The sequence below is a fragment of the Hippoglossus hippoglossus genome, chromosome 11 (genome assembly GCF_009819705.1).
Source record: "Hippoglossus hippoglossus isolate fHipHip1 chromosome 11, fHipHip1.pri, whole genome shotgun sequence".
NCBI lineage: Eukaryota > Metazoa > Chordata > Actinopteri > Pleuronectiformes > Pleuronectidae > Hippoglossus > Hippoglossus hippoglossus.
The window spans coordinates 8,061,705-8,086,790 of record NC_047161.1 but is presented as its reverse complement, the minus strand read 5'-3'; the positions used below and the strand labels follow the sequence as shown (position 1 = coordinate 8,086,790).

General features: G+C 41.8%; 1 protein-coding gene across 6 annotated transcripts in view; it reads right to left on the bottom strand.

Moving 5' to 3' along the window:
• csmd3b (CUB and Sushi multiple domains 3b) overlaps nucleotides 1–25,086 on the bottom strand; it is a 319,867-nt gene that overhangs the window by 147,687 nt on the left and 147,094 nt on the right. For 5 of the 6 annotated variants that reach the window (XM_034599800.1, XM_034599798.1, XM_034599797.1 and 2 more), the window contains exon 6: nucleotides 7,645–7,852. In XM_034599800.1, coding sequence (XP_034455691.1) covers nucleotides 7,645–7,852 — 208 coding nt within the window. The remainder of the gene's footprint in view (nucleotides 1–7,644; nucleotides 7,853–25,086) is intronic. The other variant, XM_034599803.1, reaches the window with a different exon arrangement.

Genomic DNA, 25,086 nt, shown 5'->3' with positions numbered 1-25,086 from the left:
GTTATTGGCTCATGCAGATAAAACTCTCGTGACTGTTAAGAAACAAAAAATGCTAAAGGTGATAAGATAGCTGTTTTAGTGCTATATAAATTCACATGTCTTGGATTTAGGTTACAGATATAAAGTTCTACTTACATTCAGTTCGTCTCCCCACAAATCTGGAGAATATATTTCCTTCCTGGCTAAACATTTGAAAAGCTGTTATTTTAAATTGAAATCCTGCATAATTTACGTCCATGTTACCCATGTTTCTTGATTCCTTGCATTTTTGCTGACACATGGCTTATTTATTACCCACACCAGTCGATCAGTGGAATATGACATGAATGTGCATCGCATCACCCACTCGTGCCCATACATTAAAGTCCTCATGCACAAACCAAATCCAGAACCACTAAAGATGTCTCCCTGGTGCTAGTGGTGGCTTTAAACTCCACAGAGTAGCTTTAATTATGCAGAGAAAGGCTCTGACTGCAGTCATTACTGACAATATAACCTTTATCTGAATAGCTATAGGCAAAACTGGGACATAAACTTTAAGTCACAAGTGTGGAACCAGACTACTCTGCTTCCCTGCTTGTAAGTTTGTGTTTCCCTGTTTCTTTAGATGCATATTTGAAATAATCTGATATGTGTGTTTGTTTGTTATGTATGTGTGAAAAACAGAAACGAAGTGTGTGTGTGTGTGTGTGTGTGTGTGTGTGTGTGTGTGTGTGTGTGTGTGTGTGTGTATTCAAGGTCACTGCTCCATTTCCTATTCGGGATAGTGCTGCTATCCCAGCATCCTCTCTGCCAGCAGCATTGATTAGCACTCGGCAAGCATAACATCACGCACTCGCAGACACACAAATCCTCTCTCTCACACACTCTCACACACACACACACACACACACACACACACACACACTTTGTCTCTTACGCACAGCTTCTTTCACATCTCGAAAACAAATGCTTTAGGTTTGAGCAGAACAAGTACAAAAGGCTTCACACTTCCGATCTCTCATGCAAAGTCACACACAAACATGAGACCTGCACAACATTTTTTACGGACTAAGAACAAGACAAGAATGTTGATGGATGATGTTGGAGAAGTTTGTTTTGTATCTTCTGGTTCGAACCACGACTCATTCTCGTAATTAGCCCTGTCTCTCCACGTCTCTGCAGGTTGGCCGTACCTGTCACAGTAATGACTGTTCACCAGGGGGAGTATGTGTTTGTGAACATTTGTGAAAACGTGTAAATCCCCTTAAACAAGCCATTGGTCATGTTTTATAACGTATTACTTCTAACTTAAATGTTTCTTTGACAGTCACTTTATTTCGGGAAGTTTGATTCACACTTGTAGTGATTTGTTGCGTAAAAAGTTTATTAAACTTTTCTTTTTTTGGAATGACTCATCAAATATCATACAGATGTGAGCTTGCTTGTAGTAAATCAAAACTTTATCTGCAAAAACTTTTTGTGAGAGATCCATCTATTTGTATTCTATGTACTGTTTTGATGTGGAAGTATGCAATGTTCACATAGCCATGGAAATTCAGCATATAAAGACAAACGAATGAACTGAATTTCAACATATAAACAAAAACAACAATTATAACTTTGTTTGATAAAACCAACATGGACTTTTGACTTTTGGATTTCACCGTAAGCACTCGCGGGTGCCATGAACACTATAAATGTTTTGTGTGTTGCTGTACCAGATGTGATGAAGATGTGTCGCTGCTGATCATAGGCTTCACTCTAGTGTTAAAGTGGGGCGGGATGAATAAGTGAATGAGATGTTGCCAAGCTGTCGCTGAAACAAATACTAGTGTGTGCCCCTGACTCCCAATATTAGCTTTATCTACTGATATGACTCCAGACAGCTGTCAGAAGTAAATACATGATACTTTGCAGTTTTTTGAACTTCTTTTATGTTGACATACTGTGTCTGAATTGGGGAATGAAGGTAAATGTATACGTGTCACACCGCGGCGTCGTTGTGTTGAACGAGCCATCCGCTAAATCAACTTGCCGCCAGTGACATGACTCCAGGCGCTCGGAGACGAGGCTTCAACTCCAGCTCGAACCTGACAAAATGAATTTTCTGTTCCCTCCAAACGAAAAACCAAATCCTCGAACGAGAAGAAGATTGGTAAATGACAGACTTTAAATAGTCCAGTGCACCATTACCACGAATTTGGTGACGAGCTGTCAAGTGGGGTGCGCGTACGGTAAGAGCGCTAAAAAGGATGCCGTCTTCTGGAGTCGAGTTAAAAAGAGAGACACAGACGTTTGCATGGAGAAGTAAAGAGACAGAAAGAAAGAGAGAGAAAGGAGGAGATATCTTTCTATTTAAGATGCTGTACTTGGTTTCAAGGGCAACTGATTCTGAAACTACAAAATATAAAAACTTGTGTGTGTTTGGGTGTGCGTATACTATCGTGTGTAGTTTTCGGCTAGGATTACAGGCACTTAGCCCACAGCGATATACTACTCTCATAGGCCCAAGCTCACCTCGGTGCATACTGATTCGAAGATGCTGTGCGAGGAGGAGAGTGTGAACATGGATGGGGGCTACTTCAATGTGTGTGTGGGGGGGTTTTAACGGTGTGGCACTGCACGTAACAAATCCTTGCACACACTTAAATATTAGCAAATCTGCCGTTCGCTCTCACTGCTAATTGCCAGTGGAAATTAGCGTTTTAGCTATTAGCTTCTTCCCAAATTGCTAATGGCAATTAGTATATTAGCACTTGGTGTTGTGAGGCAATTGCTACGGAATCAGGCAGCATGACCCAATTTTCACGAATCGAGTTCTGCAAGAAAAGGGTCATCCTCCTAATGATGACAGAAATCTGTCTTTCTGTCCTTCAACTTTCTTGACAACAGCTGGTCTGATAAACTTTTTTATGGGGCAGGGGTGCATCCAGGAGCTGGGCCAGGGGGGCTATGGCCCTAATAAGAATAGTGACACGTGTAAGGCCATTTTCAGTTAATTTATCAAGACAGTTAATTGCTTATTTTCTAGGGATAATCATAGATCCATTATTCAGGCATTTACATAAACTACAATGCTGTTTGCAAATTATGTTCTGAGTCTTGGGACTTTTCGGGGACAATCTCATTAGCAAAGTCATCCTCCGATGCTTCCCTCAGTTTGCAGGTAATCGTGTATTATTAATCCGTCCTCCACTTCTGCTATTTTGGAATTGAATTGTAGTTGCAACTTCATATTTATATCGTGGAAAGAGCAGGTGAAGTTGAATCAATGACCAACACCAAGAGCACTAATTAAGTGTGATTGTTTTAAGAAAGAACAAAGATTGCGCCTTAACTTATGAACCCTAGAAATGTTTGCCACGCTTTAATCTTTGCTGAACAAGTTTGACAGAGAGCGACAGTAAAGTTATTTTTTTTTAATGTCCCTTGTTTTGTATAAAGCCCCTTGCCAGGATTTAAAAAAAAATATGCACATTAACTGAAATATGCCTTGGGAAAACACAGTTTACAAAGGAAGCCATGCAGCTCAAACAGAAACAGCTGGGCCTGGTTTGTCTGTCTGTGGAGCGCTAACAGTGCTAATGGGATTCATATTGGTCTCAGTCTGTCATCGAGATGAAAAGAATGTCACATTGACCCCTACCTTACAATAAAGTCTAAAATGTGCTTCACTTTCGTCTTGGGTCGTAATAAATTCTTTTTATAAAGGATGACAGAAACTCCAATTACAGTTACACAGAGAGCTCTGGTTGCTGACCTTGCAGGTATGTTTGGTAAAGTTGGGACTTAAAGTAGTTAGTATGCTGGATGCTCGGCTGCTTTAATGTCATTTCAATGTGTCTCCGCTCCATAATGATCATCTGATGAGACAGATAACCACAGGGTGTTTACAGAGGAGGGGGTATGGAAACACTGTTGTTTACAGAGGGACTTTGTGTCAATATCAAACTTTGCATTATGAAAATAAGTTGGAACAAAGGGGACAAACATCAAGTGATAACACTGCACATACATATAAAACACCACACACAAGACTGCACACCCATGTAAAACACATGCACGCTTAATTATGGATGTATTTACCGACATGCAAACAAACGCAGATACAAACAAAGACACATGTGACTCAGCGGTTGGTCTCCATTCTTTGCAGTGAGCCTAACTAGAAAACCAATGTCAATGTCAGTTCCTTTCCACAGTTGTTAAAAAGGGGGGGGAGGGACATATTTCTGTTCAGTGAAGTCAGTCCCTCAAACGGGAGAAAGGGCTTGAAGGATTACGATTTACTGACTGGTCTGGTAAATGGCCGCAGGATTAACTTCCCTTCATCTAACAGTTTTGTGACAAGTTACTGAGTTTAAAGTGATGGTGTGTAACGATTTGTTTGACCACAAGGGAAAAAAAAGTCCAAAGCAGAAAACTGCATTTGAACGACTAGCACATATTTGGCATTTTTACTCGATGAAATGTCAAAAATGACATTAATTACCTCAGATCTCAATCCCTCCATACTACATATATTATCCGTTCTGTGTGAATGTATAAATACTGAAGCCAAATACTGATTATTTCATCACTATCCACTTGTATCAAATCAGAAGTAACTAACGTCATTTTGACCCGAGAACAGACTGAATTATTTAACTCATGGAATTACTTTACTTCCCCTGAGACCCTGATGCATGTTAGGTCCATAATGATTTCCAGCACACATTCACTTGTACAGCATCGCCTCACTCTGCACTACATTTATTATGCAAATTCACCATTTAATCTATTCCCCGATTGCTCTATAGAGTTGGAGCTATGAGGACGGTGTAGGTCACTGGAGTAAAAGGGGAAATCACCGTCGTTTGACTGGAGCCATCTGGAAATCATGAGTTCTTTCAAATCCAGAACGCAACTCTGCTCAAAGTAAAGCAGCGGAAAACAACAGTCATATTGCAGCCAGGAGAGGAGGCACCTGGTTGGCAACTTTGCTTAGGTGCACTCCGGAATGCTAAAATCGGTACTGAGGGGTCCGGGGCCGCCAGGTTCAAGTCAAGAAAAACATTCTGCGGAAAATTACAACACCCACAGCCACCTGTACCATTTAGGAAAGAGTCAGTGGGAGCAGGCTGCTTCTGCCACATTCTGACCCTGTCATCGGGATGCGTCAAGAGAAAGAGATTTTCATACGAGGGAACATCTGTTGACTTAAAATTTGTCGATTCTATGATAGTGTGACTTTTTCTGGCTTGATGAAGACGACACTCGTATCCACAGGAGGACTTGTTTTCTTCCCAGGTGTTAAGCCACTTATTTAAATCAGGTATCTAGTGCATTCTTAAGGGTTAGGGTTATAAGTGTGTGTTGCAGTGAAGGGGACAAACTGTGAACTTGAAGTGCTCGCTTATACAGATAATGAATTGGACACAAAACATTTATGCATGTGTATATGTCAGGCACTTTCCAATGCGGCTTTTTTCCTCTGTATTTTCTACTGAAATGCTAAAACGCCTATAATTTATTTACTTATTCATTAACCACTACATTGCCTTTCAACTCCTGAATTTGAAATGTTTTTCTAATTGGACAATCATCTCCAACAGAGCTGTGACTTTAAATTGAGTCAGTGCAGCATCTTCACTTATTGGCAACATGATGGCTTTTTTTTTTTTCTTCTCCCGAACGTCCCTGCTCACCTCTCAGTACTTTACACGAGCCAAGACGCCAGTCAGACCAAATCACACGCTACCAATTACCATCACATTGTCCCCCACAGGCCACAATCTGAGCCATATATACTGGTCATAATTACTCCTGAGGAGGCGATTCTTCACACCAATAACTTATTTTACGAGCCCCCAGTTGGGCGTGAAGGCCTGACACAATTTATCTGAATGGCTTCTGGTTTGCTACAAATGGAAAAAGTGTATTGGAAAAGCATAAAATTATTATGGCTATGTTATTGTGAATTTGTGTCCAACCTTGATTATATATGGACTAACTGAGTGTGTAATGCATAATTTATGATACACACAAATAAAGGTGAATAAACCATTGGAGAAAACATATTGCTGATTATCAATCATCGATTATCTATAATGGAGCCATTTGTATATAGGTTGTGGTTACTACTATAGTCATAAATGTACTGATATTTTCCAGGAACATCAAAAAAGACAGTGTTAAACATTAAATAAAAACTAAATAAAATGAATCAAAAGTTTTTCCCATGACTTTTTTCATCCTTCTCATGAACCTATCTTTGATGATACATATTGTTTTCCCTTTATAAGATGTGTTAAGTGCAAAACAATTTAAAAGATCATCACGCTTTCTCTCAAATAACAATTAAATTAGAAAATGAAACTTTTCTAAATTAGAATAACGACTCGGTTCACTGTGATACAGATTTGTTGTTAAGTTGATGAGGAGCATTTTTCTACTTCTTCAGTTATTATATGCTTCTTAAAACGTGATTGCAAAGACGCACGTTCACAGACCTGAGTTCAGATGAGTGAGCAGGATGCGCAGGCATAGAAACACTAACACTTTCCATTATTACCTCCAAATTAATTACACATGCACACACCCACTAATATCCCCCGACCGTGATTAGATTCAAATGGGTTAACGCCACAACAAATGATGATCAATACCCTAATTTACGGACAATCAATAAGCGGCCAGAGTAAAATATGAAATATTATTATGAGTGAACCATCTGAAACACATGAGGAAACAACACCCCACACACACTAGTGTCCCAATGACGCTTCCTCTACCAATTCCATTAACACATGTCTTCACTTAAAAATCTATTGATTTGTGTAATGAGGACTCACATTTAGTGTAAGGAAGACAAGTCCCTACAGTGTGACTGGGTAAACACACTTAGGTCCCCACAATATGAGTTGTGCCTTATACCTTGAACCCACACACACATACACACATCTACACTACTTCAAGATTTTATTTATTTTTCTCTATGAAAAAAAAGATGCTATATTTCAAAAAGCTAAATAAAAACCATATTTTATATCTGTAGCAATGTTTTCTTTTTATTACCGGTTCTTACTTGAGTTCTACCTTATTTTTACGGCCCGTTTTAACTTTTTATTACTGCACTCCTAGTGTGGTTAAATTCTACCGTAAATTCAGCTGCTACGTGACTGCATTATCTCAGAAATGTCAACGCGATCCTTAGTGGGGTTATTTTAAAATTATCGATCAGGACCAGCCTTCCCATGAGCCACAGAAAGTACAGTGGGACTCTGCTGTACCTTTGTAATACTGCTCACAAATTAGTTTTCTGAACAACAGAACAATATTTCTTTAAAATGTCAACGTTAACTTGAATTTGTGTCATGAAATAACTCATATTACCATTTTTTCTTTTGTCATGCCACTTGGTCTAAACCTCAGTATCCACCCTGGTATCTTGCTGTATTATCTTCATATTTGTCATTTTCACCATCCAGCTAATTGTCTTCTACAGCTGAGTATATCTAAAGCTGATCTGTGACTCATGCCTCCAGTGAAAAAAAAACTAAAATACTGAACCAGACGGATAAATAGATTCCTCTGGCGTCACCACATTTCTCACCACCGTAATGGAACTGGGACAAGAACACGTATGAATGAATAAGAATAGCAGCAAATACAGTGACTCACCAAATGGTTGGTGGTTCGGATCCCTCCACTTCCAGGTAGTCGTACTTCTCCTCTGTCTGGAAGTCTGTAAAGATGACAGAGATGGTGTCTCCAGGTTCGGCCAATAGGATCCAAGTACAGTCGGCCTGGTTACCATAGTTGCCGGGGTAACCGGGACTGGTCACCACCCCACTGCCGCCCCTCACAGTGCCCCCACATGTGTCCTCAGCTGTCAATCAAATCAGAGTGACAAATAGAAAACCTGGGTTAGGGAGAGGAGGAGGGACCGAGGGGCGGACTTTTTTTTTTTTGTTCTTGGTTTTTAAAATTCAATTTCTTGCTTTTGGATAAATTTCACAGCTCCGTAAGATGGGGGGCGGGTCAGATTTATAAACGTGTCAATTCAGCTGATTATCCAGATTAGCATTTAAGACCTAATTCTCGAATCGATCTAACATGTCTCAACCGGTCAAGTTGATCACAGGTCAGCCAGCCCAACTCCTCACCTCTCTCCCTCTATGAGGCGACTGCTCCTAGGTAACAGAGTTTTAGTATATTACTGAAACACTCTGTGCTCGCAACCCTCAATGTTATTTGGTGGCTGGGATGTTAGAAATGGATGGTTTTCATATTGTGGACATATGGAGCTCTTACATCACACTTCAGTTATGAAGTAGATATATGGAGAATATACATGGTATTGTATAGACAGTTGTTTTACTATGTTTTATGGAATTGAATAAACTTGTAGCTTTGGGGTTAAGCCAGTCGATTTTGGAGAATGTTCTCTTTTAGCCAGTTAGAATCAGGGGGTGGGGTTTAGGGGTTAGGCTGCAGTTCCTGTCACACTCAGAGCTGCTGTCCTCTCCTCCAATAACAAGGCACGTTTCCCTTTCCTCCAATCACAGGGCCCCGCTCTCGTCCCCTCCAATCGCCACCGAGGGACTTTGGTTTCAGCTGTTTCCCAATTGGCTGGTTTAGTTGCAGCCTATCGTTTAATCCCTGGTTAGTTCCAAAACATGTGGACCAGATGTGAAGGTGGATTTGCCTAATTTCCTCTAATTGCTGATCACATCTGATTGATAGTCTCATTCATAATTGGCGGTGGTGCTGATTGTTGTATAACAGATAAAGACACATGGATTGCGCTGTGCACACGGCATAAATTATACACATATAATTTATACGGTTACACTCACAGAGAAAGAAACATACAACATTGGACCTTGTCACTGGGACATTGGTTGTATGGCAAGTTGTTGGAGATGAACGGGCTCAGTTTGCTCTTTCAAAATGCAGGTTTTTTTAGGGTATTCAGATGAATGTACAAAAAGAGAATTTGCATTTATTAAAAGCAAGTCGAGCCCAGTCAAGAATCCAATGCCCCAGCGATAAAAGGCACAATGATGAACCTTTTTTTCTGAGAGCGTACAAGTCCAACTGTAAACACGGTATAAATTATACCTGTATAATTTATAGTTATACATAAAAGAGGCAATATTGTATGTAACACACTCTTACAGCAGACATGCATTTTTTTCCTACACACCAGTGAGTGCAATTTGGGGCGGCACGTGATTCATACGACTCTGCGGCACATCACGTTGATATCATCAGTATTTAGAGAAGACAGAGGAACACGAGATGCGCGCTCTCCTAAACTGCACTCACTGATAAGCTGAAAAAGACACATCCTTTATAGGAGTGGAGACAGGGGGCTGTCAGGTGCACATGCACGTCCCTCCGGATCACCCACGCAGGGGTGGGGTGCTTAGGGGGGGGGGGGGATGCATGTACAGATGACAGAGATTAGGTTGGGAACCAAGCCAGACTCCACCCACAGGTAGGGGCATGGAGAATAACTGTGGCCCAAGACTCACATGGAGCAACAGACGATTAACCAATAGAAATAAATAGAAACATCAGCAAAATATATTAGAAATTGGACGGAACAGGTTGCACTGAGTAGAGACAGGAAATACAGAGAGGCTTTTCAGGGCAACATAAATAGAAAACAGAGACAAACGGAAATAGACTGAAACAAAAAAGGGAGAGACTCAGACTGAAACAGACAAAGAGGTAAGAAGAGAAAAGTGTGATAAGGCAAAGTAACTAGTTTAAAATAAATTCTTAGAAAGAGTTTTCAATGAATCAGAGTGAGAAGTGAGGAACAGAACAGTGTTCAACTGTCTGATTAAAGCAGCAGCTTGTGTCAAAGTAGGTTGATACAAGCTGCTGCTCAAAACATGTGGAAATGTGAAGAAGTAGCACGTGAATTGTTCCAAACTGCAGGTGCTGATGTATTGGAAATGAAGGAGATTCACAATTTACAGTTTATTTATTCAGACAGACAGACAGACAGACAGACAGGCAGGCAGGCAGACAGACAGACAAACATAGAGACAGACAGACAGACAGATAGGCAGGCTGGCAGGCTGGGAAGGCAGAGACAGACGGACCAGTCCTTTATCCAGACAGACATCCATTCCATGGCTAGACAGTTTTGTATAAATGACTGAAGACCCAGAACCAAGACCAACTGAGACCCCATCACATTTGCTGCAGAGCAATGATGGTGTAGCCTGTGCGTGCATGTGTGTGTGTGTGTGTGAGTGTGTGAGTGTGTCCGCACTGTGGGAGACGGTGCTCCTCACAGGATGACAGCTGTCACCTCATGACAACAGGACATCCGCGAGCACTGGTGGACATGCACCTGCATGCACGCACACTCACACATATACACCGATACTGGCCCTAACACACACACACACACACACACACACAAACACCTCTCCTATTGCCGCTCTCCAGCTTATTGATGTGCCCCTGACAGATGACAGACACGTGGAAAGGCCTCGAGGTGCACTGGTGTATTGCTCTTATTAAATAAGGGGTAAGGAACTTGTAAAATAAAATTTAAAAAAGGTGTATTACAAATGTCAGCGATTCTCTCAAACGCAGCAGACCTCTAGTGAATGTGGCATAATGATTTTGTAGGATTACGCTAATTCACTCATTATATGCTCTGTATCTTAAATGCTGTGACCTGAACAAACAAATACATCATTACCTTTAAAATAAGCAGATTTGAACACTACTGTAGATCTGGAGGACACCTGACAGTCACATACAGATGATGATATGAACATGAACATTTCAGCTGACACATGATGCAATTAGGATCCTCACAAATTCTGCTGTGTGTCATCCAGACACACGGAGCTGTGCAGGGAGCGCTTCAGGAGCAGCTGCTCTAATAAAAAGTGACATTTGTCACGTGCACGCAGGGGGGGGGGGTGAGAAGTCTAGATACCTATAGCCAGCGCTGATTACCTTCTGTTAAATGTGCGTGCACCAGAAATGACACGGAACTCGTCAGCTTTCCATGTTGCACGCGCTAATTCTGGCTACGGCTCACTCCAGCTCCATTAATCATGAGAGGACATCTGTGTGACAGCGTTAAATATTAGTGTCTCCCTCACTTCCGTGCCTCGGCCCATCACTTCCCTCTCGAGCCCGTTTGCAGTATAAAATGAATATGTCACAATAAAAACAATAACAGTCCATGTCGCCATTAGGGGCAGGTCGCAGATTACAGACTATTAATTAGATGATCCTCTCATTTTGGAATCCTACGCCGTCTGGAGCAAGTGGAAGAATGAAATTTCATTACATACAGTATGAGTCAGATCAGGTTAAAGCAGTGAGTTAAATCCAATAAGCACTTAATTTAATCTGTGCCTTACAACTAAAGAGCACTGAGGTCACCGCAGCGACTGTCGGTGCTCGAACTGAGCTTTGTTTGAAGATGAGGAACAAAATTGATATAAGTGATTATTGATTTGTTAGAAAATGACTGAAATCCTTGGTATCTGGTTATTAAAAGTAAGTTCAGTTACGGTTCAACCTGAATCTGCATTCATTGGTTTCATAAAAGAATAAATGGATTATTCTTCCAGTTAGAGGTTAATCACTGTGTTAAAGGCTACACAGTTACAGCTTATATAAATGTATTTAAATCTACTTAAATATATTATAAATGTATTGTTTCCATATGTTTGTTATTTTGTTAACATGGTTGCAAAGTTTAGTCTCCGTTTCCTTCCACGTTCCAGAAAATGAAGCCAAACATCCCAGATAGAAACGCTGCCATCTTGTGCTAATCACATGATTTGAAGCCACAGTCTGCTCAGCAGGGATCTGGGGATGGAGGCGCCGGACCTAGGTCTCGCAAATCCATGCGCTCGACCAATCACATGTCAGTCTCAGCTGTCAATCATCAAATAACTAATTAAACTCAAACGTACTAGAAAATAATAAACACTATTTGATAAAAAACTACCTAAAATGACAGAAAGCAACTTTGATAAACTTCACATACTCTGACTTTTTACTTTGGTCCCATGTGCTGTTTGCAGGGTTTTGCCCAATACTGCAGTCAGCCACCAGGGCGGCAACTGAAACGCTTTGACTTCACTTTTGGGTAACCAACATGGCGGCCATTTGCATACACAGTCTATGATTCGTCCATACACTGACATGTCATCTCTAAAATCAATATTTCGATGGATGTGAAGCTCACACTGATCTGTATCTGACTCTGAATGTGAACTCAAAGTTACAAATCTATACAAACACTTACAAGTGAATCCCTGAAATGTGAGAAAATACTGAGACACCAAAATGTTGCTTTGTTTGACCTCCTTGACAATTTCTGTAGATTGTAATCTCTGGTACTTTCCCGAGGTATTGCACACGGGCGAGAAGATGGACGAGCGCGAAGGTATTTTATTCTCTCAGATCAGTGTTTCTAATCCGATTCCATCACGGGGGCCAACCTGAGTAAATCTATAGGTGAGTGAGGGCTTCGCAATCAGGGCTGCACTGTTCTGCTCTCTGCTCTGCTTTTATTTCGTGGACCTGAACTCGTGCTCGTGACCCAGCGCACTGACCCATAAGCTGAGCGAAAGTCTATGTGAGGGAGGGTGAGTATGACTGTGTGTGTGTGTGGGAAGGGGGGAGGCGAAGAGGGGCGGGTAGAGAAAGGTAGTGTTGACCATGTTGCCTTCATTTCTTATCACATCACTGAGCGAGCGATGCCCTTTTCTTCGTTCGTTCCTCTCTCTCTCTCTCTCTAGCTGTTGTCGTAGCGACCCCTCTCCTTTCCTCCCAGCTGATTCACTGCTCTCTTCACCTCTTCCCTTTTTCTGCATTCAGATTATTTCTGAGCGTAAAACCATCACATCTCCTCTTCTTACCCTCTTCCCCAATTCACCCCCCCCCCCCCCCCCCCACTTCCTCATCCTTCCTCCGCCTCTAACTCTCCCCACCCCTCCCTCGCTCCGTCTCTCTCATGGCCTGGGGCGCTTTGATCACTCGCTCTTAGCCTCCTTATCCCGCCTCTCTCTCTCTCCCATCCATTCATCCCTTCTTCCCCACTGTGCTGTCATCAATATCGCAGCCATCTGAGGATTCCTTCTTTATCCCGTTTCGCTGTGTCTTCCTTTAAGATCTTACTTACTCTCTCTGCACTTCACTCTCCATCTCTCACTCTCTCTTTACCCCTCACCCTCCCTTTCCCTCTCTCTCTCTCTCTCTCTCTCTTTCGGCTGATTGATTTTATGTTTAATGGCTTTTCTGGCCTCATCTCCTTTTTTCCCCCCACTTGCTGTATCTTCCTCCTCTTCCTTTCCTTCTGTCCCATAACTCCATCCCTTTCCTGTGTCACTTTGATAGTCAGATCACTATCACCATCAGATTCATACACACACACACAGACACACAGACACACACACACACACACACACACACACACACACACACACACACACACAGACACACACACACACTCACACACACACACACACACTTCAATCACCAAAGACCCAGTGTGCTGTCAGCCTCTAAGGATTATGGGCCATCTACATCATCCTCTCCTCTCCTCTGTCTTCAGGCTGTATCCATCCATCCCTTCTGCTCTCTTATCTACATCCACCCACCCATCCATCAACCTCTTGCCCCCTATATGCTGTAAAGCTGAATACATACAGCCACCCCTCTTTCTCCCTCATCACTCCATCTGTACCTTTCATACCGTCTACCTGCCGTGAATGGCAGAGCAGAAAGGAGGAACACTGCCCGTAAACGATTAACCTTTTTATTGTCTTTAATTCAATTTCCTCCCGGTTCTAAGTTGCCGGACATTCATCAAGTGTCTTTAGCAGCTGCTCTGCGTGCCACGTCGCCTCAATGCACGGAAAACGCAATATCACTTGTGGTCTCAATGTCACTGTCACCACGCAGCCGTGCCAGGATGCATTAAGCCACAGTTCTAGATGCATAAGAATCAGATCCTAAGGACGGTGCCAGCACATCTGCAAAGCCCAGTAATGGAATTGGTGGCATTGTGAACTGAATCCAACTTAGCTCCTGGATGCAGTCCAGCAGCGATGGGCTTACAAGCAATGCAAAGAAAAAAAAGAGTCGTCAAAATCACCATTTATCACTTTCCCCTTCAGACCAGCACACAAAGGCTTTGTTTTAACTGATCAGACGCTGTTTTGGACAAAGTTTTGTTAGGTTGATGGACAAAAAGGATTTAGCTCGGGTTAGAATCCTTGATTAAGGTTATAGATAATCATAATCATGATTAAACATCAACCATCTTTAAGAAACAGGAAGTAAACAGCAGTCTCCTGTGTGAGTGTCCGAGGTTTTTGTAGAGGCAGTCGCACATCTCAACCTCCTCCTGGTCTTACTGACTCTAGTGTGTAGTCTTTCGGCCATTTGCTGATTCTGTAGTGTTTCTTGGGATGAAACTAGTCTACTCTACATCTGGTTTGTCTCAGACAGAACGTACGTTTACAAGAATTTGACAGATTAATGCAGAGATTAAGATAATCTACGTAACTACGGATAGACTGTTTGTCTGTGTGTCTGTGTGTGTGTGTGTGTGTGTGTCAAATTCCAGGCAAACTCGGATCAGTTTAAAACGAGGCTTTGTAATAAAACATGATCAACTAGACTTAACAAACTGAGAGAATTAGAAATAAACTAATTTCTTGTACAGAAGCCTGACTCAAGTTACCTCCTGCAGTTGAGTAAAAAAAAAAAGAGCCTGAGTCACTATTTGAGGAAATAAGGTCATAAAGTATTTGGCTGGAGTTCTCTGTGACTAAACACCTAATTTCCTTTCCAACGTCTCCTTTGTGCCATGAGGTGTATATATTCACGACTGATGTTCTGGCTTTTACTATATATTATGGTGTAATTACAGGGTATTTGCTACTAGTTTGGTGCAGAGTGGCCACAGTGCACTGCAAGTCTCGTTTTACAAATGCCATTTAGTATGACACACGGTGTGATCATTCATAAAATTGTGCAGGATGACCACAGAACATCAGGCCAACGACCTACGGTGTGTTTTTTATGACTAATGTTTTTTTTTAAAAGTAATTGATGTGACACTTGGTGCGCCCACCATCTTTGCTGAGATGAGTACAACATAATATTTGGACTGTTCTTTGGGGGCAGCCTGCGGTTTAGTGAAGCACGAGTGGAAGAGTAATCTAGCTTAAAAACTTCCAGGGAGGATTGTCTGACTTTGTTGTTCAAGAAATTAGTTTTGAGTTGATTTAGTTGTGTATATGGAAAGTGATGCATTCAGAGAACAGTTTTTTGCACCATCTGCTCCCACAAAACAGCTTCATATTCCTTGGCTGCTATTCGACCATGCAGCAGACATGTGGGCTAAAGGCACCCTTCATTTTGCCAAATGTAAACCCATCTGGATGTGATGTCTGACATTATCTTTCTCACATGAACAGGCTGTATTTTCTTCACACCCAAACTGAGCCATTGTGTCTTTGATGAATTCTGCGGTAACTTCTACAGCTGCCGTTTTGTGTGGTTTACATCCTTTCCCCGTTCATATTCCGCTGGTGTGCATCAATTTATGATCACTGTTTGCTGATGCAATAGCTTGTCATGACCACAGACTGCTCCCCCTCAGGCTTTCAGGTATCAACTATGGGCCTTTAAAGCTCTGCTGCCATATTTCGCTTTGAAAACTCATAAAAGTGACGACTGCCGTACTGCGCTTAAAGCAGACAAACACCCGCATTAAACAGTGTATTACTCACCTGCTTTGCTGCCTTAGTGGCTATGGTTTAGTATATTTAAATACATTTCTATGACTTGGACGCTCCCATAATTCCGTTTTTCCTTCCCTTTGCATATTGCTGTCATATTTTTCTATCACTCGTTAAAAACATTGGATGCTGTCATCTGCTTGGCTCGTAGCATTTAGGGCAAACACACACACACATACACACACACACATCGCTAGTAACCATGCTGACCTTCAGATCCTCCCACCATCTGTCCAGGAATCAAAAAACAGATGCTGTCTGCCAGTCAACTAACAGCCCGACATTTAGACCAATTAGGGCAGAAGAGAGATTTAATGGTAGCTCACCAGAAGGAGACATAAAGAGAGAAGGCATTGATTGATAGATATATCGCTATCATGATTATTATTCTTACAGTGGCCTTTCAACCCTGATTAACCCTGAGCGTCACATTTGCTGGCAACAGATAACAGATAGAAGTCAGCGACAATTTTACTCATTATACAGAATTATTCTCTCCTCCTATTCCTGATACATCCGGATGACACCAGTGACTCAAATGAAGTTGTGTGAAAAAGTGATGCTATTGATTTCTCGTTCAGATTTTGCAATGATTTTACTCAAAACCCAGTGTGTGTACTAAAATCCACCTTTCTTGTGTGAACATGCTACAGCTTCAGGACTTCTTCTCGTGCTCACACTGCTTCTGTGCAAGCGTCAAACATCTGCTATTGGATTTCTATTCAAAAATCAAAGATAGGGGGGGGGAAAGCATAGAAAATGAACTGCAACATGCAATCATAAGGTTTAGCCCTATTTCGTAGGTACATCTGATTGTGTGTCTGCTCATGTGCCTGTTTCCCTTTGTCCTTGTGTTTCTCCCCAGGTTTATGTTTTGAACATGTGCAGTTAAACCTTTGTGTGGAGGAGAGAGAGAGAGAAAGAGAGAGAGAGAGAGAGAGAGAGACAGACACCCTGGGTGTCAGTGTGTGTTAAATGTCATCTCTGACATCTTCAACAAATAGCTGCATACTGAGAGTTTAACGCATCACAGCCCTGATGAAACACACACTTGGCTCTTGTCTCTCTTCCCTTCAGCCAGATACATGTCTTTTCTGCTCTTCTTTTGTGCCACATCCCCCCCCCCCCCCCTTTTTTTTTTTTTGTAGCCTGCGAGGGCATGTGTCAAACACAGTAAAACACGCACACATACGAATGTGTTGAAATAGTAAGCTAAACAACCATGCTCTCCCAAAAGAATGGTAACACGCTAGAGTGATCTTATTCCCCAACCAGGATAATGGCACAATCAAGGAGTATTCAAGATATTACAGCCTAGAAAGACAACAATAAAAACCCTTTTGCAACTGGTCCAAAGCCTCACCAACATCTTTCTTTCGTCTGCATTGGGAATGGATACGATCTGAATTCACTCCTGGGTCAAAAGACGCTGAAGTAGACACGGCTCTGGCGCTGATCATGAACACGACACACAGGTAAACATCTCCATCTTCATCGTCTTTATTTTGGCAATCCAGACGTTGATGCTGCACCTTGCTGGTGTCGTTTGTGTATTATACATCTTGGGAACAATTTAAAAGCACCTTTTTTTGTCTTTGTACAGTGCAAGGTACAACCCTGACGCTCATTTTAAAAAACATATAGAAGAGGCATAATGAATCTGAAACTGCATGATGAGACGTCTTCATCTACAAAGCTCCATCGCATGTAAAACGTCATATATAACATGCCCCGGGCTGTTCCTCTGATCATTGGTGGACCAGCACAGCATCTGGACACCAGGAGAATATCCAGCTTTGAAAATATTCCACGATTAAGCAAATTCATTCAGTATAAATGCTGGAATTTACTGGAAAACACTTGAAAAAAAAAGAATATGTTTGATGTTCCGTGTGTGTGAATACTGAAGGTATTCGATATAATTGCTGTATTAGCGAGGACCCACACAAGAAGAGAAACGTAAAATGATCAAATGAAGTGAAATGACACACAGTGAAAAGTGGTCTTTTCTAAAAAGAGCATTATTAGATTACTGTCACCAAGTTTAGTCACAGTAATAATCCACTGTCACAGAGTTTGATAGCAAAATGCCACGTCTCCAGTGATGACAGTCCCTCTGAATGTTGAAACTTACAATTGCCGAGTCCAAACAGTTCCCGACAGGCTGTCTATATCTGAAAAGACTTGAAAATGCAAACAGCAATCTGTGCCGACAGACATCAACCACAAACCATAAAGGCAGATCTGTATGCTAGTCTATATCTAGTTGACATTTTGTCCTGCGCAATCAATATGTAGAAATAAAGATGGTGGTCGATATTAGCGAGAATAAGTCAGCAAGCTGATCACATGTACCACCACTGAACCGCATTCCCTCTTTCATGGTGTGTGTGGACGACCTTTTCTACTTTCCATAATCAATACCTGGGCATGAAAATGCAAATCAACACTAAATGTATCAAGTTATTCCAAAGGAGGTGTTTACATTTACATCTGGGTCACGTCTCCAATGATTTTACAGGAAGAATCCATTAAAAAATAGAGACTGTGATACTGAGTACAGAGAGGAATGTAAGATGAACTCAATCTGCATCATATCCAACAAAATGATGCTACAGCCGTGTCCCAAATCAGAGGCCACCTCCCCGTAGGCCACCTCCTGCGTAGGAATCCCTATTTGCATTTCCTGTTGCATCAGCCACCCAGATTGCACGCCTGTTAGCTTTTTCACCGGCATGCAATGAATCCTGGGAGAGGTTGGCCTGAGAAGATCCACCTCTTAGATCCTTCGTCACTCGGAAATGTCAACACACGTTTGTCGACTTAATTTGAAGGAGCCTTTGAAATTTGGACATCCTGGTTACACCACTGTGACGCAAGTGGTCTTCACGTTCAGCCTCCGGAGGATGTGGCCACTGAATTGAGACACAGACGACGACCGCTGGGGACGGAATTGATAGGTCGGAGTTGACGTATAGAAAATGTGTTACAGATGTTCAATAGGCTAGATGGTTGTCTCTCTTTCACTCTCTATGTGTGTTTACTCATCAGGATCTTTTCCATCATAACCAAAGAACCTGTCCAGTCCAGAACATCTTGGGGGCCAAAGTCTGGTTTTACTGAGGCAAAATTAAATTTGGAAGTCAATACAATGTAGGATAGCTGCACAAACTCTGTGTTTGTGTGTGTGTGTGTGTCCAGGAATGAGAAATTGCTGCGGTGAATAAAAAAGCCAACAGAAAGAGGACAAACAGGAGAACAAGGGACAGAAGTGATTGGTGGAGATAAACAGCGACTGAGATAGAAAGGAAAGACAAGGGGCCAAAGAGAGAGAGGTGCAGCGTCTACGATGACTCCGAGACTCTCATTCAATTAGTCTGTCATTGTTGAAAATAGAAAGTAACAGAATAAGAGCGTCGACAAAACAAAGAGGTGCTTGTGCGTCTTGCTATCTCTACTTTTATCTGGATTAATGGTTTCTCGTTGCTTTGTAAAGCGATATTATAAAACTTATTTTTAAAACCTGAATGAATAAATTTGATTTAACCTGATCTGTGACAAAGAGAGTGAAAGAAGAGACAGGCACACGGATGAAAGGATGTCTGTGTTTTTTCTGATGTCCACTTTGTAAATTGATTATTGAAAATAATGACATGCTTTGCTGTTATGTTGCGTTTTAAGACACAAGAAGCTACTTTTAAAGTTCTGTCCATGAATTTAGACATTGAAAAATACACATGAAAACAAAATGGATTTAAAATCCGGAGTCAAATGAACAGCTGCAGAGTTGAAGTTGGATTGTTCACATTTATCCCCATCACTCAGCACCATTAACAGCAGCAGAGCTTTTCCAGGACAGACCCATCTATACCCATGCATTAAGTTACAATTTAAGAAGTGGTATCTATCATCCAGCTGTCATGAAATTCTCAGAGAGAGAGAGAGAGAGAGAGAGAGAGAGAGAGAGAGAGATACACACATGTTAGTTGAGGAAAAGACAGATGACAGAGCAAACCCAGATGATGACGGATGATTTAATGAAGAACTGACTGGCTGGAAGAAGGGAAAAGCAATTAGAAGACAAAACAGGCGCACAGAGGGGAGAGATGGGGGGAGAAGGAGATGGAATGAGAGGAAAGATGGATGAATATTGGATAGAAATGGATCAAGACGGCGACTGAGAGGATTAGCGGGAACAATGGCGAGATAAGGGGGAGAGATAGAGAAATATGAATATAGATAAAGAGCAACACCAGGAACGGAGGCAGAGGCATGCAGATCGACTGCATTGTGATGCAGACGGAGACAGGGAGGGAGCAGGAGAGATCAACGGATAGAACGGTTTAAAAATACGAATTCCAGATAATATCTCACGGAGAAATGGAGAGATTTGAACATCACAACGTGTGTGTGTGTGTGTGTGTGTGTGTGTGTGTGTGTGTGTGTGTGTGTGTGTGTGTGTGTGTGTGTGTGTGTGTGTGTGTGTGTGAGAGGAAGGGTCGTATGAAAACTGGAAAATTATGAAAATGTATTTCAGGGATAGAAGCTAAAAGAAAAACTTCCAAACTGGGAATGTTTCACACGTGTTTACTTGCCAAGAAGATAGTTTTACGCCATAGTTATATCTCCGTGTCCATATGCGAGTCAATCGGAAGTGTATTCATTGCTATGGTAACCACCGACCGCCGTGATCGCTGATGTGTTTGCAAAACTCCTCCTCTCCGGGAATTTTTCCGGTAAGTGCAGTTCCATGCGTTTAACACTAGGTGGTGAAGTCCATGTATGAAAAGGAATCGCCGACAGAAAACAAAAACCTTGCGTAAAAGAGTTTTTAGTTTGTGAAACTACAATATTTGGGGATTTATTACAGGGAACTGAGTCACAAAAACTTTGACGAAAGTTACAAAACCCGAAATTTGCAATCGCCAAGTGTGAAATTAGGGGGGGGGGGTGTCAGCTAGTGCCTGTATCTGGATGTGTGAATCCAGCTGAAAACCAAACAGGGTGCAAGTATCTGAACTCTTTGTTGCTTGTGGTTTTGTTTCATTCTGTCTCTCTTCAATGTTTTACCAAAGGCAGAAGAACAAAGAGCTGGACATTTTCTTTTTGCCGCCGCCTACAGCACCTTGTTTTTCCTATATTCCATAATTTTGAAAGGTTTTGTTTTCTTCCTCCTCCCACTCTTAACCTTCTTGCTTCCTGACCTTGAGTTCAGTTCCAATTCAAAGTGCTATCTCACACGACTGTTGCGTACACGACGTTGCCAAAGGCTCAAACACATGCAAATAAAAAAAAACTCTTTACTCCCTTGTCTGGCCATTTCTTCCTCTTTCTGTATTTCACTTCTCTCTCTTCAAGGAAAGGTCAATTCCAAGTAGGTTTTAATGCTCGGAGATCAATGCAGGTGCTCCCTGGTCATGTGTATGTCCATATTCCGTGTGTGAGCTATGTGTGTATGTGTCCATGTCTGTCGGTGGGCAGCATGCATTCATGAGCATCTGTGAGTTAGTGTGTGTTTGGATTATTCATGAGGCTAAAGTGCTCCGCTGGGAGAAATGCAATGCAGAATGTTTCTAATATCTTATTCGCAACATGTCTTTCTTTGTTTTAAAAATGCATCGCCTGAGGAGATTTAGCTTTTCAAACCTTAAAACTGAACTCTGTGAAAACCATCTCAATAAAATCTTCTTTAAAACCAATCTTCACAGTCCGTAATCTTCACGTACTCCTTTACAGCTTCGTAAACAGTGCGGGGCGATCATCAATCTCATCCCTCGCATGTACATTAAACAACATTTTAACGTTTTTTTTTTTATTGTTTAACTTTCTCAAACGTTTCTGCAGCTCAGTGACAGGACATCATTGTTTAACACGGCAAACCTTCGAGAAGAGTTTGCACAAGATCCCAGGTGGTGATGACAAAACCAGCTCTCCCAGAGGGGCGTGGATTAAAGATACATGCTGCTACACATATGTGTCAACACATGGGTTCGTAATTTAAAGTGCATGACACGCATTAGTGCAATTTACTGCATGCTATCAAGAACAGCTGTTAAAAAGGAGCATATCGACTGTTTATAAAAATGGACAACATGACAGGTCCCCAAAAGTGAAGCCATGGTATCTCAATCTCTTTCTAGTGCCTGGCTGCAGTTAAGATCATAAATCCTCCATGTAAGTAGCATGGACATGGGCCAAACTAAAAAATAAAACAAATACATGTTTCTGTCATTTTAAATGGTTGTTGTCACACTGATGTATATTGATGGGCTCATTTTTCTGTTAAGTTTGGTTGTGATTCGTTATTTGATGGGATAACAATGGGGTGGAACGTCAATATTGACAGCTGATACTGACTCGCCATTGGTCGAGCTCCATCCCCCTATCGCCACTGCACAGACTCTGGCTGCAAATTACATCACCGCTGCAAGATGGCCGCATTCGAATCGAGAGTTTGGCTTAATTTTTAATAGTGGGAGGAAGTGAAGATTCATCGGCTATCTGTGTTTACATTGTCTGCATCCCTGTGTTCGTACTCTTCATCGGGAGTCCTTGGTGTAACTTTTTAACACACTGGTTACATAATTTTTCACCTGTAGAGGCACCATATTTTGAGATTAATGAATTGCTGTATGTATTAACGGCGGTGGAGTCACTGGGAGGCAGTGGGATTGGGTGGTGGAAATACAAAGGGCACAACTGTCAGAGCCTGAGCACATCTCAACCATTACACATGCTCATGGAAATGTTTCCTTATTGTTTCGTTTAGCCCGATTCCACGGACTTGCACGAGAATCTTGTGTTTGAGTGCCTTTTGAATATTGCTTTGATGCAATGTGCTTTTCATTAACTTGAACTATCAAGTGTATCTGCTGGTTTTCGGTGTGCGCTAAACGGCGGCACTGCTGTGACCGCAGGTGTAATTGTGATTATAGTGTCTTGTTTTATAAACACAGATCGTTGCATGTGTATGTCAAATAATGTGCGTGTGATGAAGGGTGTGGATCTCAGAGTCATGCATAGGTGAATAGCCTGATTGCCTGTTACGCTGCGAATGAGCCAGTCATGCATGTTGACTACTGATACACACACCAGCACCCAGTGGAGGATGTGTGTGTATGTGCATCTGCATGGTTATGTCTGTGTCACACTGTCATATGTGCGGGTGCATGGATGTGCACGTGAGTCCACACATACAAATTCCTATTTTATGTGTGTACAACCTGATATTATATGTATGTGTATTTTAAAATAGCACGTTAAATGCAAACATACTAAGGTTAACTGAAGCCAGTCTAAACAAACAAATCATGCATGTACAGGCATCTCCTCGGGGAGTGTGTGTCTGTGTGTTTCTGTAAGTGTAAGCGTGCATGTTAGTTATGATATATGTGCACTGCTGGTGCCTGCAAATTAATATGAATGACAAAATTCATGTCAGTAAAGTGCAGCGAGGTATGTCCACTGTTTTCATTGAGCGGTAACCGCAGCAAGATTACCATGTCCTCTCTTTCAGACAAATGTCAAAGTAGTTGAAGCTCTAGTATGGAGCACCTCCTCCTCCACGCACAACTCCACCTCAGCAGTGCTGGGCCACAGGATCATCTTCACATGCCACTGGAAGTAAAAATAATAGAAATGCAACTGCACTAAAGTAATTAAACAGAAAATTCAAGGTTCATTATTTTGCACACAGAGGACTCGTCGTTATTAGCATTTCATTCATTCACATAATATGAGCTATTCATCCCCTATTTTATTTTTCAACTCAAGATTATCAACTACCAATGTTGTGATTTGAAGTTGACCGCTGGCTGAGCTCAGAGTGAACCAGACCACCTGCTATAAAAAGCTGCTGGACCGGTGACATCCTGAGAGTCAGCAGACTGAGCCGACGGTTTTGGCATCTACAGCTTCCTTATTATAAGATGGCTTGATACCATTTATACACCACAATGCAGCGTCCTGCTGCAAGCAAGTGGAAATGAGCAAATGTGAATAGGAAATATTGTTTGGCCGCGGCAGAGGGAGACTAAGATACTGGAGGTTGTAAAGATGCAAATAATCGGAATCAAATCAGTGTAGAAAACATTCAGGTGCAGCTTTGCATATTTAGCAGTTGCTGAGCAATTAACAATCAATGCTGAAGGTTTGTAAAATCAGCTTGTAGGACTCAGGAACCGGTCAAACACATACGGGAATGTTTCAGTGGCAAACCTTCGTCTCTGGAGCACTTCTAATCAGCGAGAGCAAAGAGTCAAATTAAACATTCCCTTCCTGCGGCGAGAGAAACATTCCCAAAGAGCAGCGTGGCTTCGCTCTGAGTTAGAACTTTGGTGAACCTGCTATACTCGCTTCACATTCTCGTATATGTGATCGTGCCCTAAAACAGTTTGTGTGCCCCCTGCATGCCTTCGTCAGTATTTCCCAGACAAGGGAACCGAGAGAAACATCCTCTTTCTCTCAGGGTGTCAACCTCCGACCTCCACTTTCATTCTTTCACATTAGTAATTTACACTCATGAAATATATATTTTTGAACCGTGACCTTGAGTATTTTGATACAGATGCTCATTAAGAGTGTGAGAGGACCTAGACCACAGCTATGTTATTTCAATGCATCAGACACACAAGCTGTTTAAGGTTAAAGTTGTAATTTTAAAGCAGTAACTATTTAAAAAAAAAATTGCATTTCTTATTTTAAATGTCACCTTGTCTCCCACTATAAAGGTTTTTTTTATAAATCTTCATTGCGCCCTCAAAGTTTCTTTCATGAGATCCTACAATGTTCAACTTTGAAACACATCTGCTCCTTGGGAGAAAGCATCAAGTCGTGACATGTGACACTGTAAACTTCAGCGCTGCAACATCTACAGTAGATGTGGCAACCCTGAACTAAAATCCCCCTTTTTAAATAAGTTAAAAGAGGAAAGAAGAGAGACTGCTCTGTTTGTTAGTGCGTCATAGCCTCGGGAATAGCTTGTAACTTTTTTTGGGGGGAAACTGCATTTCAACACATCTCATGTCTCTGAACCCGCGGGGGGTCGGATCTTGCGCTTTCATTGTAAAAAAAGTGAAACTTCTGGATAACTCTGCAGATGAAGGTGTTTGAAATTCAGCACTACAGGTGGAGGGAAGTTAAAATTATATAATTCCACAGAACCGACTCTTTCATCTTTATCCAAGGACGTGCGCTGTTTTTAACACTTGCATGTCTGTCTCTGGAACTGTTTGGCCCATTTATCATCTCTCTATCTGCAGGTACGCGTCCTCCTCACCGTTCGGAACACGTATGTAACGCCACCGACTTGTCG